Source organism: Arabidopsis lyrata (genome assembly GCF_000004255.2).
Source record: "Arabidopsis lyrata subsp. lyrata unplaced genomic scaffold ARALYscaffold_4, whole genome shotgun sequence".
Taxonomy (NCBI): domain Eukaryota; kingdom Viridiplantae; phylum Streptophyta; class Magnoliopsida; order Brassicales; family Brassicaceae; genus Arabidopsis; species Arabidopsis lyrata.
This window is the reverse complement of record NW_003302552.1, coordinates 4,721,660-4,738,627: the sequence shown is the minus strand read 5'-3', so window position 1 is coordinate 4,738,627 and position 16,968 is coordinate 4,721,660. Positions and strand designations below refer to the sequence as shown.

Genomic DNA, 16,968 nt, shown 5'->3' with positions numbered 1-16,968 from the left:
CATTCCTTTAGTTATCTCAACACTCAATCCAGTTATATCACAAACAATTGGTACATTAATCTTTTAATCTTTATAAGTAAAACTTGATGATTTTCGGTGTTGTGTGTGGAAGAATTATGTCTTACGGAATTGCTTTGTTAAAGATTATTTATGGCTTTATGATGTAATCCTTTTTTTTTTGGTCAAAATGTAATCCTTTTTTATACATATAATGTAAGCAATCTAGCGAAATCAAAAGTAATACACAATCTAACTCATCATCATCACCATCAAATTTGTGAAATTTTAATAAATAATATTTCAAATAGAAACTCTCGCGACTACGAATTGTAGTCCACCTATAGAATTTTGATCTAATAGTGTCATTTTGAAAAAATATGAACTCTAAAGAAACAAGACATGCAAAGATTATACTTCCTCTGTTTCACAAAAAATGTCATTTGACATGTTTTATACAAATAAGAAAGAAAAAAAATATAAATCTCTATTATACCTTTTATAAATATACTAAATAAATTTCTCTTCTCAATTAATAAAATGAAATAATATGGATAAAAATGACATTCAGTCTTACAAATAATACTAAAAATACTAAACGATATTTTTGTGAAACAAAAATAAAACTTTAAAACAATATTTTTTTGTGAAATAGAAGTAACATTAAAATAACATTTTTGTTTTTTGATAGTGACATTTTCCATGCCGGTTCAAATACTCAATAATAAATACAAAGCTTTTATTGTATATTGAGTTGACTTTTGTTATATCCACAAATGTATAATTTATATTGCTTAGATTTATATAAATCACCTGCAACTTCAGGTCTTAACTGAAGATATAAAAATATGTGCCAGTATTAAATTCTTACAAAAATTAGTTGACGATAAATAAATCCTAAGCATATCAAGGATAATTTTGATAAATTAAGGCAAATTTTTTCTAACACACAATAAAGAATCAGATACTGTCACCGTCGAGGTTTTGTTTTATTGTCAACGCTTTGATGTTTTGATATATAAAGAGATACGCTTATTGCTCTGTTTCGATACAAAACTCAAAACACAAACAATGGAGTCTCAGTCTCAGAGTGGTCAACACCAAACCCCGAAACGTTCTCGGTTCACCGGAATGTTCCATAAACTGAAGACGAATCTTGTTTTCCGGTCGAAGCTAGCCGAAATAAACGGTGCAATGGGTGATCTTGGTACTTACATACCAATCGTCCTCGCTTTAACTCTGGCCAAGGATTTGGATTTAGGCACAACACTGATATTCACCGGGATATACAACGCGATAACTGGAGCGGTTTACGGTGTCCCCATGCCGGTTCAACCGATGAAATCGATTGCAGCCGTGGCGATTTCGTCTACCGCGGAAGATTTCGGTATACCGGAGATTATGGCTGCTGGAATTTGCACCGGAGGGATCTTGTTCGTGTTAGGAATATCTGGTTTGATGCAGCTTGTGTTCAATATAATTCCTTTATCGGTTGTTAGAGGAATTCAGTTGTCACAAGGCTTAGCCTTTGCCATGTCTGCGGTTAAGTATATAAGGAAAGAGCAGAATTTTTCAAAGTCAAAAAGTGTTGGTGATAGGCCATGGTTAGGGCTTGATGGTTTGGTTTTGGCTTTGGTTTGTGTTCTGTTCATAATTCTTGTTAATGGAGATGGGGAAGAAGAAGAGGAAGAGGAAGAGGGAGATGGTTCAAGAGGAAGACGAAGACGGGTTTCGATAAGGAAGGTTATAGCTAATGTGCCATCTGCTCTGTTGATATTCTTGTTAGGTGTTGTTTTGGCATTTATAAGGAAGCCGAGTATTGTACATGGCATCAAGTTTGGACCGTCGAAGATGAAGATAGTGAGAATTAGCAAAAAAGCATGGAAAAACGGGTTCTTGAAAGGGACGGTCCCGCAGTTACCTTTGTCTGTTCTTAATTCTGTTGTGGCTGTGTGTAAGCTGTCGTATGATCTGTTCCCCGAGAAGGAGTTCTCGGCTGCATCGGTTTCGATGACTGTTGGGCTGATGAATATTGTGGGGTGTTGGTTTGGGGCAATGCCTACTTGTCATGGAGCTGGTGGGTTAGCCGGGCAGTACAAGTTTGGTGGGAGGAGTGGTGGGTGTGTGGCACTGTTGGGAGTGGCTAAACTGGTGCTAGGGTTGGTCTTAGGAGGTTCATTGGTGGGTATATTGGAGAAGTTTCCGGTTGGTGTGCTCGGGGCATTGCTTTTATTTGCGGGGATAGAGCTTGCAATGGCGGCTAGAGATATGAACACAAAGGGAGATGCATTTGTGATGCTTATATGCACAGCGGTCTCTTTGGGATCAAATGCTGCCATAGGCTTTGTGGCTGGGATTCTTTTGTATGTGGTTTTGTGGATGAGGAACTACGGGCGAGCCAAGCCGATCAGCCTTCCCTCGCAATCCGATGAACATGCTTGAAAGTCTTTGTTGTGTTAGTTAGTGTTCGCTCTTCTTTCTTCTATGCTTTCCAATAAAAAGTTCAAAACTTCATTGAACTGCATATAACTACACTCTGATTGATTCCAAATAAATCAGTATACCATGTTTGTGATTACTTATTAATAAGATGAATATTTGATTATCTCACAAAAAAGCTAATAGAATAATTCCTTACAATTCACATCTTCACATATTTTCTCATCTTTACTATATGACTACCACAAAAGCTCGACTTCTATTGTTTGAGTCACAGTTAGTATAATTGGTGCCTCAAGACTGAAAACACAGCTATTTAAGGCCTCCATATTGAAGGTGATGAGATTTTGTAATGGATAATTGTATATTTACTCTCATAATCATAATCTTTGGTAACATAGAATTATATAGCAAAAGAGTATCCTAAACTATGATGAATGCAAATATATGAATATCTAAATAATAAATATACAATATACATGAATATTGTCATTAATCTTGTGATCTTCTAGATCCTTCTATATGGCCCCTCAAGCTCAAGGTGTGGTGGAGTCAGTGATGGCTTGAGATTGACCATAGGTAACGACGAAATTGGTACAAGTGAAGAAGCATTACGCTTGGACCATGCGGTTAGACGGATTCACCGTATGACGCCTCAGAAAACATATGTTTGTGGAGGGTGGAACGAACTTAATCGTTTGGAAGCATATTTAGCTTAGGGAAGTCTTGGACGACTTATACGTATAAAATGACTAATTTGGTTAATATTCTTTTTCTATATGAGGATAGATTATGTACATATACGTATCATATAAGTTATTTAAATTTTCGCGGGAAATAAGTTAACAAGATACTATAACGAAATTTCGCGGGAAATAAGTTAACAAGACTTTTTCGAGTTACTTTCTATAAATTAAGCAAAGTTAAAAATTATGTACATAATGATGTATCATATAAGTTATTTAAAAATTTGCGGGAAATAAATTAACGAGATAATATAACGAGAATAAGCGGGAAATAAGTTAACAAGACTTTTTTCGAGTTACTTTCTTTAGATTTAAGCAAAGTTATCTCGGTCAATTTCTTGCAACCTTTGTGAAACCTTTTCAAGTTAGTTTATGCAAAAAATTTGGCTAAACTATTCAACTTTTGAACCCAAGTTTGAAGAGCATGAGACTTTCTTTAAGTATTTTACTATTTTCCCAATTGAAATCCTTTGTATTTCCAATAGAGTCTTATAACCCGCAAAATTGTTGGGCTAAACTGTATCATCCAAAAACACATTGATCAAAAACAACAAACCATAAATTGTTAGGTACCAAAACGTAAATTTACATAACCCATATAAATTCAGAGACACGAGCTTTTTAATGGCTTCTCTCCTCGCGTTATCTCCTTTGTCGATTTAGCCCTAACCTATACGGCTGCTACATCCAGATTTCCTCATCCTTATTAGGGAAGAAGAACCAAAACCCTAATCCTATCTTCTTCCTCCTCCTCTTATAAATCGCTTCAACAACAGTTTCTTCTCTCTTGTCTCTGATTTTGATTCATGATTTCTCATCTCGAACCCTAATTTATACATCCATCCATCGGGTGTTACTGTTCTTTATCTGGGCATTCAGTGGTTAGTCAAAAGTCTAGGTTTTTCATATAAAGTTTTGATTTTGCGTTGAAATCGATCGAAACCCAGATTTCATATTTCCTCTCTGTTTTTGCTTTTATCTTTTAGGTGTTTTTGTTCCTTTTGTTTATCTGTCGAGATTTCTAGGTGAAATCGAAGCTTGTTTGGTTTATCTCGATCTTGGTTTTAGCTGAATCGTGTGTTAAGATGGCTGGAGGTGGAAACAGGAGAGATGAAGGATCGATCACGATCCAGAGTACCAATTTGTTTGCAGCTTTGGATACTCGTAAGAAGAAGAAGAAGTCAGGGAAGAGCAAAGGGTCTTCTAAGTCACGAGAGCCAGAGAAGGAGCCTGAGCCTCAGGTCTTTTGGGCACCTACTCCGTTGAAAGTTAAGTCTTGGGCTGATATTGATGATGATGATGATGATGATGACTATTATGCAACCACTGCTCCTCCTCAGTCTGGTTGGAGCACTTCTGTGCCTTCCCATTCGGATTCGAAAGACGTTCATGTTGAGGTTAGAAGTCTAAACAATTTATGAGTTTTTGTTGTGATTCGTGAATTGGTTGTGATTAGATATGATGGTCCTGTGTCTATTGGTTTAACGATTCTTTTTGTGACTTGGGAATTCTGAGATAGTTTGTGTTTGGTGTTTATTGTATGAGAGAAGAGGATTTGTTATTGTTGCTCATGTTGCTTTATCCCTCTTCAAAGTTTATCTTATGTGTTACCTATGTTGTGGTAGCATTTGGTTGTGTAGGCTGACTTGTTTTAGCGTTAGTTCTTGTCTAGCTTGCGTGTGATTTTCTTGGTTTCTGATGGGATTATCTTGGTTTGATTGTCAGGAAAGTGAAAGTGAGGAAGATATTCTTGATGAAGGTGATGATGATGTGGAGGAAGAGCAGGAACAGGAAACAGAGGTACAGGTTCATCCAGAGCCTGAGCCTGAGGTGAAGAAAGCTCCTGAAGTTCCTGGGCCTCCTAAAGAGGCAGAGAGGCAACTTTCCAAGAAAGAGAGGAAAAAGAAGGAACTTGCTGAGCTTGAGGCTTTGTTGGCTGATTTTGGTGTTGCCCCCAAGGAGAATAATGGCCAAGATGAATCTCAAGGTACACTTGTTTTCAATTTTGACCTCTTTAATAGTACTAGTTGCAACTGATTGTTCCAGGCCATTGTGCTCTACTGTATTGCTCTATTCTCTTTTCTACTGTTTTGTGTGTGTCACTATCTTGCTGAGAAAATCAGTATGTATTGATCTGTCTAGCATTTTTGCTGATTCCGATGCATTGTATGTTCTCTTACAGAGGCTAAACAAGAAAAGAAAGAAGATGTCAATGGAGAGGGAGAGAAGAAGGAGAATGCAGCAGGTGGGGAGTCAAAGGCATCGAAAAAGAAGAAAAAGAAGGATAAGCAGAAGGAGGTAAAAGAATCTCAAGAGCAGCAAGCAAACAACAATGCCGATGCTGTAGATGAAGCTGCTGGGTCTGAACCAACTGAGGAAGAAACTCCAATTGATGTCAAAGAAAGGCTGAAAAAGCTTGCATCCATGAAGAAGAAGAAGTCAGGCAAAGAGGTGGATGCTGCAGCTAAAGCTGCTGCGGAGGAAGCAGCTGCAAGACGTAAGAAGCTGGCCGCTGCAAAGAAGAAGGAGAAGAACCACTATAACCAACAGCCTGTGCGGTAAATCCTGAACCACCACCATTTTGATCTTGATGGAAATGCAAATATGAACATGTATTTCGCCGTATATTGTTCATATGAGTCTCTGTCCTAATAAATCTTTTGAAGGGTCTGGTTCTTAGAGTTAAAGACATTGAATCCTTTTTCTAGTCGTATTACAATGAACAGGCTAAAGACAAAACTTCTCTCTGGAAATTTTCTTTTCTTTTTGAACACTTTTGTTTTTTAATATCAGACCTTTTTAGGTACATTATGTCTTCAATCATCTTCTTATGTATGGTTTGATGATGTTATGTTTTTCTGTTTTCATTCAGTTTCCTGTGTTTTGATTCATGCCTTGTCAAAAAATCTTCTGCTAGTTTCCACTCTTATGTAGGGATGGTAAATAGTCAAATATTGAATTGATAAATCAAGTACAAGGTTTTTTGGTTAGATGTTCCAAACTCATCACAAAGATGAGTCTAAATCCGAACTGAGGCATTTGAATAGACAACACGAGAAAAGTAAAGAGGCAATTTAGATAACCTCGTTGCATGCACTATCATCATTCAAATTTTTTATTTAAAGACTCATCACAAAGATGAGTCTAAATCCGAGCCGAGACATTTGAATAGACAAACACGGAACAAGTAGAGAGGTAATTTAGATTACCTTGTTGCATGCACTACCATCATTCCAAATTTTTATTTAAAGACTCATCACAAAGACGAGTCTAAATCCGAACCGAGGCATTTGAATAGACAACACGGGACAAGTAGAGAGGTAATTAATATTACCTCGTTGCATGCACTACCATCATTCCAAATTTTATTTAAAGACTCATCACAAAGAAGAGTCTAAATTCGAACGAGGCATTTGAATAGACAACACGGGAAAAGTAAAGAGGCAATTTAGATTACCTCGTTGCATGCACTACCATCATTCCAAATTTTTATGTAAAGACTCATCACAAAGACAAGTCTAAATCCGAGCCGAGGCATTTGAATATACAAACACGGGACAAGTAGAGAGGTAATTTAGATTACCTCGTTGCATGCATTACCATCATTCCAAATTTTTATTAAAAGACTCATCACAAAGTCGAGTCTAAATCCAAAACGAAGTATTTGAATAGACAACACGGAAAAAGTAGATAGGTAATTAATATTACCTCGTTGCATGCACTACCAGCATTCCAAATTTTATTTAAAGACTCTAAACACGTTGTCTACAGCTTAAAAAACAGTGAAACGATTCCTTTTGATTTTTTTGGGTTTAGGAGATGGAGATCGTGATGAGGGAGGAGTTGAAGATCGTTGTCTCTTCATCTTCATATTTAGTTGCTTTCTTTCATCCAAGCAACATCTCCCATGTCCATTTAGTGGTTGCAGATTTGATCACATCATCCATAGTATTTTTAGTGCGATAAGCCAACAATCATGTTGTAGCCACTCTTACGGAGACAGTAGTTTAATGTGAATAACATAATCTAACTAAAACGTTTTCATAAACTAATCACATAAATAGAGAATCTAATTATCACATAAAACACACTCAATAGAGAGAATAACATAATGACGAAAAGAAAAAAATAGAGAGAATAACATAATTTAACTAAGACATTTGCATAAACAAATCACATAACTAGAGAACTAATTATCACACAAAGCACACTCAATAGAGTGAATAACATAATTTAACTAAAACGTTTACATAAACTAATCCTAAACACGGTAACTCGCACTTCGACGAAGAAAAACATCATAACGATTCTCATATCTTTTCGGCTCGGGAGAAGAGTCTCTAGGCGGAGACCGTCTCTTCGTTGTTTCTTCCTTCTTCTTCGGAGGTTTAGGACTCAACCCGAGAAGACGTCGTCATTCCATTTTGTACGAATCTTGTACGAGCGATGGAGTACAAGAGTTCTTAAGCCGTTTTGGGACGATATGCGCTAAGGATGTTGAAACCCAACCTCTTGAAGTCGAGCAACTCACCCAATAAACCCTCGTCTCCCGATATCAACATGACGTTAGCAGAAAGTTCAGTCGTTAGCTTCAATTGAGTCATTTGTCTTTTGATCTCGTTACAGCTGATTTGTTTTTCTCCCTTGGCTGAGAAAAAAATATCAATATAGATTTAGTTCACTTGATTGATTAAGTAAACGACTATATCGTTTGAAAAAAAAAAACTTGTAAATATTTAATTCACATAATAATAAAAAATTGCATCGCCGCAACTATATAAAATAATTCCATTTGTGAGCTCCAATAATCGCTCTCAGATGTCATATGTAAATCGGTTGACCCAATATTAAACTCCATTTCTAATTCAACATGTACGATGTCGATGACAATTGCTCATAGTCTTGTCACTTGGGTCAGCAACAAAAAAAATTTGTTCCATAGTATGAAACCGAATCTTTTTGCATCTAAAAAATCACCTTCTCTTCTCAGTTCCTTTTCTCATTTTCTACTCTGTTTTCGTAGTGGTTTTCTCTACTTGATAAATTACAGTATAATTTCGATCATGTGTTATGATTTTAATTCTCTTCTTAGACTTGATTGATTATTTTGTTTCAACTTTGGTTTTGTTGTAGCTTGCCAATCTCTCATCAATCTAAATGGCGACTCGTCCAACTCATCAAGGTGAAAAATGGTGTCTATCTCCCCTAGAAAATGGGTATGGGTTAAGTTTTATGAGGTTATACAAGCGCCAAAGGTTTTCCACTTGATTTGGAAAGCATTGAGTGGTGATTTCACAATGCGGATGAGATATGGCGGTATTTGTAGAACATGTCGTGCAGCTGAGGATACAGCCGGTCATGTATTGTTTAATTGCAGAGTAGCGAGACAAACATGGGCTTCCTCACAAATTCCCTTCCCAACTGGTGGTTTCTCCACTCATTCCCTTTTACTGAACTTTCAGCATTTACTCGGAGTTTTGGAGTGCCATCAGTTTCCGAATCAACTCAAGATTGTCATTCTATGGATTCTATGGAACCTATGGAAATGTAGAAAAGCTTTTGTCTCCAACAATACCGTGGTGATCGACGTAGTCATTCCATTTTGTACGAAACTTGTACGAGCGATGGAGTACAAGAGTTCTTAAGCCGTTTAGGGACGATATGCGCTAAGGATGTTGAAACCCAACCTCTTGAAGTTGAGCAACTCACCTAAGAAGAATTTGTCTCCCGATATCAACATGACGTTGGCGGAAAGTTCAGACGTTGGCGGAAAGTTCAGTCGTTAGCTTCAATTGAGTCATTTGTCGTTTGATCTCATTACAGCTGATTTGTTTTTGTCCCTTGGCTGAGAAAAAAATATTAATAAAGATTTAGTTCACTTGATTGATTAAGTAAACGACTATATCGTTTGAGAGAAAAAAAATAGTAAATATTTAATTCACATAATAATAAAAAAATTGTCGTCGCCGCAACTATATAAAATAATTCTATTTGTGAGCTCTAATAATTACTCTCAGATGTCCTATGTAAGTCGGTTGCCATTAGCGATTACCGCCATGATGTCAACATGGCCAAGATAACCCTTGTCCCTCAAGGAATACGTTATACTCGTGGCGACATTGTGAGGATGAACTCCATAAGAATTGGACAATTCTCTATGTCTCACCATATCATGATGAGAGTATATGCATTAGCTTGAGGATTTCAAGCTTGATTTCTTATGAAAGAAACAAACATTTATTTTTAACTTAAAAGCCTAATTATTTTTAAATTCTCCACTAAAATAGTCTCTGATTGTTGATTTAAATAAATTGTAATTTTTGTTATAGTAAAGGTTTAAATAAATGATTTTGGCAAATATCATATTTTCCAATAAGTCATTATAAAATTAGAATTGGATATTACAGTTTCATTACATATCGATGATAACCGGAATCGAAATAATATGATTTATGGTTGGATAAAAATGACACTAATATTTGCTTTTGAATGTAATGAGCATGACACACATGTTTGTACATATGTAATTGTCTTCCTCCTTCAAGCCATATCAAATTGGTCAAACTATTTTCATTGTCTTCTTGTTGGTGTTATATTGGTTCTAAATCGAATTAGTGCTACTTTAAACGTTTGAATACTCTAATATCCTATCACTAAAATATCAAATTTCGAACATATTAACTAATTCCAGTTGATTACATTGGTCTAAATGTCTTTATTTTTTTCTTTGGTACCACATTAGTTCTCAATCAAGTTAGTGATACTGTGTAAACGTCCATATACTTTTATATCATATCACTAAAATATAAAATTTCAAACATATTAGCTACTTACAGTTGATCCAAAAAGAAAAAAAAATTTAACTACTGATTTTTTAGTATGTTATCTTATAATAATAAAAAAAAATCAATCTGTTTTCTAAGAAAAATACTCGTACACTTAATCTGATTATATGACAATGAGACCAAATTTAGAATATTTTAATCTAATTCTTAAACACTCTACACATATAGATGATCTAGTCAACTCTCTACTACTTATTTATTTATTTTATAAGATGAGACACAATATGACTAACCAACAAATAAATATATTCAACTAACAACACAACGAAAATTAAGTTACAATGGTCGAAGAAAATTTAATTTAAAACAAAAGGAAAAATCCACTTAATTAGTAGCAAAAAGGGAAATATAAAAGTTTTTAAATTCTAAAGTAGCGTTTTAGTATAAATAGCTATATAAAACTGATAATGGAACATGAGATTGCGAGAGAGGCGAACATATGCAAAGATTCGATCGGAGAATTTGCAGATGAAGATTTGAAATAGGAGATTGCGAGATGCTTGAGATTTCGGCAATAGTGTGGCGATACGAGTTTGAAATCGACAGATTCGAGCTGAGAGAACAATAAAGAGTCGTGCTTCTCATCAGCAGTCACGTTTCTCTCAATAAAAAAAAAGGTGAAAAGAATTATATATTGAAGAAGAAGAACAAGAGAAGCAATAAGATATTTATAAAAAAAAATTATATATAGGGTTCTATATATTATAATCGTTTGATTAATTTGAATTCTCTGTTTTTGAATTATCTTTTTAACCATGCAAAGCTTCTTCAGAAACTAAAGTTTTGCGTGTTTGTTTGCCAAATCTAACCGATTGCGATGAAAATTATATGAAAGATGGCAAGTGACTGTTTTTTTTTTTTTGTAATTGTTTGTATTATTATTTTTTTTTTGTAATTGTTGACGAGGACTGTGTTATAAAGATAATATTATCATATCAAAAATATCATAATAAAATGGGCTTATATCTTTACAAATATATGTATATCTTGCTTGACAACATAGATGTGAACAATCTTAAAAAATTAGATATATAACTAAACCGATATCTCTAATTTGTAAAATGTATAAAACCAGGATGAGTTTAGGGCACATCAGCGATAAGTCTCCAATCATTCCTCCTCGTACAGTAGCATCCGCTCGTCCAAATAAAGCAACAATTGCGCATATACCAATGTACGGTATGATCCCACCGTGTCCTTTTGTTGCCAAATCCAACTGTTTCAAGTTTTTTTGAGTCAACAATTAGAATCCGGTTTCTGAAGATTTATATAAGACTAGACTTGGACATACAACGATGAGCAAGAATGTTTTTTTTTTTGAATACCAGGAGGTTCTGGACAAAATCCCGTAATTCCCCCAGGCCCGAAACCACATCATGTAATATTAGTTTCGTCCCAAGTGTCACTCGAACCGACGACCTCTAAGCTTCTCCTAGGGTCTTTTCCAGTTGAGCTAACGAAACTTGGTGATGAGCAAGAATGTTGATATTTTGGATAGCATGTAACCAATCATGTTACGTTTTCGTGTATTAATTTTTGATTCCCGGTATGCGAAAATCATGATTGTTCCAAGCGCAAAAGGTTGGTATACAACATTGAATACCCTTGAAGGATGGTAATCCTATGGATCCAAGAAACATAGAGAATTCAACTTTAGTTTTTTTATATATATATAACGAAAACATCAAATTTTGAAAAACCAAAATGAAACTAAACCGGGAAAACGTGGTAGTAATAATAGAAATGTAAACTTTTGAAACATGACATATGTAAATTATATGATGTAAAATTTAATTATTGTAATATAATATTAAAAGAAAATATAATTGTTAGTCTCATAACGTTAGCTTCCAAATAAATTAGGAAACTTTCCTAATTCAAAAATAATATATTTAATTAAGACATAATTTATATAAGAAAAATACATTAATGATATGTCTATAATTTCCATGTTTTACACATCCTTTTATCACCATTTTGAGTCTAGTTTCTTTCATCTTTCATAGCATTCATTATCATTTTGTACATTTTGCATGTTAATTAGGTGTGTCTAGCATTAGTCTTGCATGCATTTTGTATTCTGGAGTTGTGTCAGGTGCTTCGGAGCTATTGGTGTTCAGAAAGAGGAAAAACAGAGCTGAAAGTCACATTTAGACCATTCTACTCGATCACCAGTAGCAGAGAGGGAAGCAGTCAGCTCGGCAGACCATCAGGACTGTTCTACTTGATCACCAGTAGCAGAGAGGGAAGCAGTCAGCTCAGCAGTCCATCCAAACTACCCTTATACTCGATCACAGGGCAGTCCATCCTGACAGACTACCCTTATACTCGATCATAGGGCAGTCCATCCTGACAGACTACCCTTATACTCGATCACAGAGAAGAGAAGACAGTCCATCCTGCCAGTCTACCAACCTACTCGATCACAAGAGAGAAGAAGCAGTCCAGATCATGCCATCAACCATTCTACTCGATCACCACCTCGACCCTCTGATCAATCCGCACTCAACCAGACAACTTGAGCATAGGAAAGAGAAGAGGAGAGAAGGAACCACTTGATCGCGGCTTTGATTCACGCTCGACCATGAAGCCCACTTTGAGCCCATATACTCGACCTCCATTGTCCATGGGCCTGTTAAGCGGACTCGAAGCCCACTTACTTATCTTTGCCTTTTTTGTTATAAATAAGTCTCTAAGGGTTTCCCTTGAGACATTCACGTTTTTAGACTCGCAACCTAGTATCGTTTTCTGAATTCAGTAGCCGCTTTTGTTTCTGCAACTTTGTATTTTCGTTTCTTCTAAGTTATTGAGATTTTGCTTTCATTTCCTTGTTCATTTCTGTTTCAATTTCCTTTAATCTTTGAAGTTATGAAATCATCAATCGTTTCTATGTCTTTGAACATGTTATCTGAGTAGTGACTAAAATTTCTGAGGATGGGATAGAGTAGATGTGAGACCCTTAGTCGATTCTGATGGTTAAGTGCAGTTTTATTGAATCCCTTCATGATTAGTTGTGTTTACTGCTTATTCCTTTCTGATCAACTGGAATTCGATCAAAAGCATTCCCGCACCCAGAAGGTGTTCGATGGAATGCTTGATCTACTAATTCCAGTGATAATCGTCTCTATCCAAAGGGATTGGTCGTTTAGAGCGGTTATTGACTTTAACAGTCGGTTCTTATTGCCTGCATAGTTAGATTCCGTTAATGGGAATTAGTCTGGGCTAGCTTTGCTTGAGGATTTGTTGCATGGGAGTGAATAAATCTGTTGTTGAACCTGTTGTCTAGGGATAGCTTCATTGAGAATTGTTAACCATCTGAATTGATTATGGAGTCCACACTATTCGATTACCCCATCCTTAGGAGTTTCTTATCCAATTGATTTATCTGTCTACTTACTTGCTTTTGTTTTGTTACCTGCTGTTTAAGTTTTTAACAATTTTACTCTGTGACCACTGGTTTACTCGATCACACCCTCCCTTCTGGCAGTGAGACTGTGTGATCGAGTATAGCAGTCCATTTCTGCAAATTTACTGTTTTCTGCATCAATCATTAGGTCTGTTAGAAAAACAACCACTTTCTGCTTGGCTTGACTTAGTGCTTTCTGATCATATCTCATTTGTTTGCATCACACCTGATTGGATTGACACCTAAAATACTACAACGACACGATAGTGTTTTAGGATTAATTGATCGTAAAAGCCTATTATCAATTTGGCGCAGTTGCCATTTGGGTGTTTTCTTTGATATAATTGAGATTTTTGGAAACGTTAAGATCAAGTTCGTTTTTTTTACAAGGTTACTAACTCTGTGTCTTTCTCTCTGTTTTTGTGTTTCAGGTACTATCTCTGATTACTCTGCTCAAGCTGAGCTGATACCTGTTGCATGCATACTCGATCTAAAGGACATCACAATCTCCTTTTCAACGAAAACATCGACCATATTGCTCGTGAGTTAAGGGGACAAATAGGCACAGACGTTATGGCCGACGATCAAACCCAGATTTGCCAACCAACATTGGTGCAGGCGATGCTCCACGCAATCACAATCAGCGCAATGGCATTGTGCCTCCACCAGTGCAGAACAACAACTTTGAGATCAAGAGTGGTCTCATTGCCATGGTTCAGGGCAACAAATTTCACGGCCTCCCCATGGAGGATCCACTCGATCATCAGGACGAGTTTGATTGGCTCTGCAGCCTAACAAAGATCAATGGAGTCAGTGAGGATGGCTACAAGTTGCATTTGTTTCCATTTTCTCTTGGAGACAAAGCCCACCAGTGGGAAAAATCGATTCCTCAAGGCTCCATGACATTTTGGACTGATTGCAAGAAAGCCTTCCTGGCCAAATTCTTCTCCAACTCCAGGACTGCCAGACTCCGAAATGAGATTTCCGGCTTCACCCAGAAGAATGCTGAGACTTTCTGTGAAGCATGGGAGCGCTTCAAGGGATATCAGACTCAATGTCCTCACCATGGTTTCTCCAAAGCCTCACTCCTGAGTACTCTCCATAGAGGAGTTCTCCCTAAGATCCGGATGCTCCTGGATACAACATCAAACGGGAATTTCCTGAACAAGGAAGTTGAAGAAGGATGGGAGCTGGTAGAGAACTTGGCTCAATCCGATGGCAACTATAATGAGGACTATGACAGCTCCATCAGAGGGAGTTCCGAATTAGAGGAGAAGCACTCGAGAGACATGAAGGCCATGAATGACAAGCTGGACAAACTACTTCTTGTGCAACATAAGCAAGTCCATTTTCTCTGTGAAGATGAGACGTTCCAAGTCCAAGATGGGGAGACTCTCCAGTCAGAAGAAGTAAGCTATGTGCACAACCAAGGAGGCTACAACAAGGGCTACAATAACTTCAAGCAGAACAATCCCAATCTTTCTTACAGGAGTACCAATGTTGTAAACCCGCAGGATCAAGTCTACCCTCCACAACAGCAGACCTAACCCAAACCATTCGTGCCATACAACCAAGGACATGGGTTTGTTCCTAAGCAACAGTTTCAGGGAGGTTATCAACCACATCATCCACCACTTGGGTTTCTACCACAGCAACAAAAAACCTCTAGCGCTCCTGAATCAGACGTGAAGCAAATGCTCTAACAGCTTCTTCAAGGACAAGCAACAGGCTCAATGGAGATCGCAAAGAAGATGGCCGAAATGAACAACAAGATAGACTGCAGTTATAACGATCTCAACATCAAGGTAGAGGCACTGACCTCAAAGGTCAGATACATGGAAGGCCAAACTGGGTTAACCTCTGCTCCCAAGATTACAGGACTTCCAGGGAAGTCAATTCAGAACCCCAAAGAGTATGCCACTGCTATCGCCATCACTATCTGCCATGATCGAGAGCTGCCGACTCGACACGCCCATAACTCAATCACTGAGGACAGTGTGTTTCAAGATGAGGAGGATTTCTGTCATAATGAAGATTCAGCTGAAAAGGCAATAGAGGAGCCCATACCAGATCCACCTACTCGATCACCAGAGGAGCCTATACTCGATCCATCTACTCGATCACCAACTCCTACAGCATCTCAATCTGTTGAAAAACCAGCTGCTACCAAAACCAAGAAAAATATCTTTGTTCCCCCACCTTACAAGCCTTCACTCCCATTTCCTGGTCGGTTTAAGAAAGTTCTGATACAGAATTACAAGGCTCTCCTAGAAAAACAACTCAAAGATCTTGAAGTCACCATGCCTCTTGTTGACTGTCTTGCGCTAATACTAGACTCCCACAAATACGTGAAGAATATGATTATCGAGAGGATCAGAGAAGTCCAAAGAATGGTGGTGTTAAGTCACGAGTGTAGTGCAATCATCCAGAAGAAGATCATACCTAAGAAATTGGGAGATCCTGGTTCTTTTACTTTGCCTTGCACTCTAGGTCCTTTAACCTTCAGCAAATTCCTCTGTGATCTAGGTGCATCTGTGAGTCTCATGCCTCTCTCTGTGGGCAAGAGACTAGGTTTCAGCAAGTATAAATCTTGCAACATCTCCTTGATCCTGGCTGATAGGTCTGTTAGACTACCTCATGGGTTATTGGAAGATTTTCCTATTAAGATTGGAAATGTTGAAGTCCCCATAGACTTCATAGTGCTAGAAATGGATGAAGAACCAAAAGATCCTTTAATCTCATGAAGGCCCTTCTTAGCTACAGCCGGAGCAGTCATAGATGTTAAGAAAGGGAAGATTGATCTTAATCTTGGAAAAGATGTCAATATGAAGTTTGACATCAATGATGCTATGAAGAAACCAACAATAGAAGGACAAACCTTCTTGGTTGAGGAAATGGATCGACTAGCTAATGAACTGCTAGAAGAGCTTGCTGATGAAGATCACCTTCAAACTACTTTGACCAAGAGTGGTGAAGCTGGGTATCTCCCTGGTGAAACGTTGAAGTCTGAGAACTCATTAGACTCAAGCAAGACAACAACTGGGTCAGATGTCATTAAGGGTTTGATTGCGTCAGAAACAAATAGTATTACAGCAAATGAGGTAAGCTCAAACCATACTCGACCAGCTTACTCGACCGTCTACTCGAGTAACCCTTTAACTCGTCCACAAAGCTCACCCTCGACAAAACTGCTCATTCAGAAGTCTAGTAATTTTGCATCAGATGACTGGTTAAAACTCAAGGAGAGGTCTAAATGGCAGGATAAAGCCATAAGGGAGTTAAAAGACACTGTGAGAGAGCTGAAGGATCAAATCAATGAGCTCCATGGGAAAGCCAACCAAGGACCACTCAATATCAAGGACGTCCCAAATGATGAAGCCATTGCTCTGGTTAGCAAAGAGAAAAGTGAATTCACACTGGAATGGTCTATAGAAGAAGACTATCCGGCTGATCAGAAAGAAGCTTACTTTGAAGAAAGGGCCATTGAGTACATGGTTACAGACTTGTCAAGAGAGAATACTGAGTTTGATGATCC

At 37.3% G+C, this 16,968-nt stretch overlaps 2 protein-coding genes across 3 annotated transcripts; both read left to right on the top strand.

Annotated features, from left to right (window-relative positions):
* Nucleotides 1-886: 886 nt before the first annotated feature.
* On the top strand, nucleotides 887-2,602 carry LOC9316765 (molybdate transporter 1). Its single transcript, XM_021027072.1, has one exon. It carries the CDS (start codon nucleotides 1,069-1,071, stop codon nucleotides 2,437-2,439), a length of 1,371 nt encoding a protein of 456 aa, XP_020882731.1. The 5' UTR covers nucleotides 887-1,068; the 3' UTR covers nucleotides 2,440-2,602.
* A 1,206-nt stretch (nucleotides 2,603-3,808) lies between these two features.
* On the top strand, nucleotides 3,809-6,037 carry LOC9316764 (axoneme-associated protein mst101(2)). Of its 2 annotated transcripts, XM_021028531.1 has the most exons (4): nucleotides 3,809-4,063; nucleotides 4,169-4,579; nucleotides 4,908-5,169; nucleotides 5,365-6,037. In XM_021028531.1, exons 2-4 carry the CDS (start codon nucleotides 4,268-4,270, stop codon nucleotides 5,742-5,744), a joined length of 954 nt encoding a protein of 317 aa, XP_020884190.1. In that variant the 5' UTR covers nucleotides 3,809-4,063; nucleotides 4,169-4,267; the 3' UTR covers nucleotides 5,745-6,037. The 2 variants fall into 2 exon arrangements, with proteins under 2 accessions (XP_020884190.1, XP_002880697.1); XM_002880651.2 differs by having other exon boundaries at nucleotides 3,809-4,579.
* The last annotated feature ends 10,931 nt before the right edge of the window (nucleotides 6,038-16,968 follow it).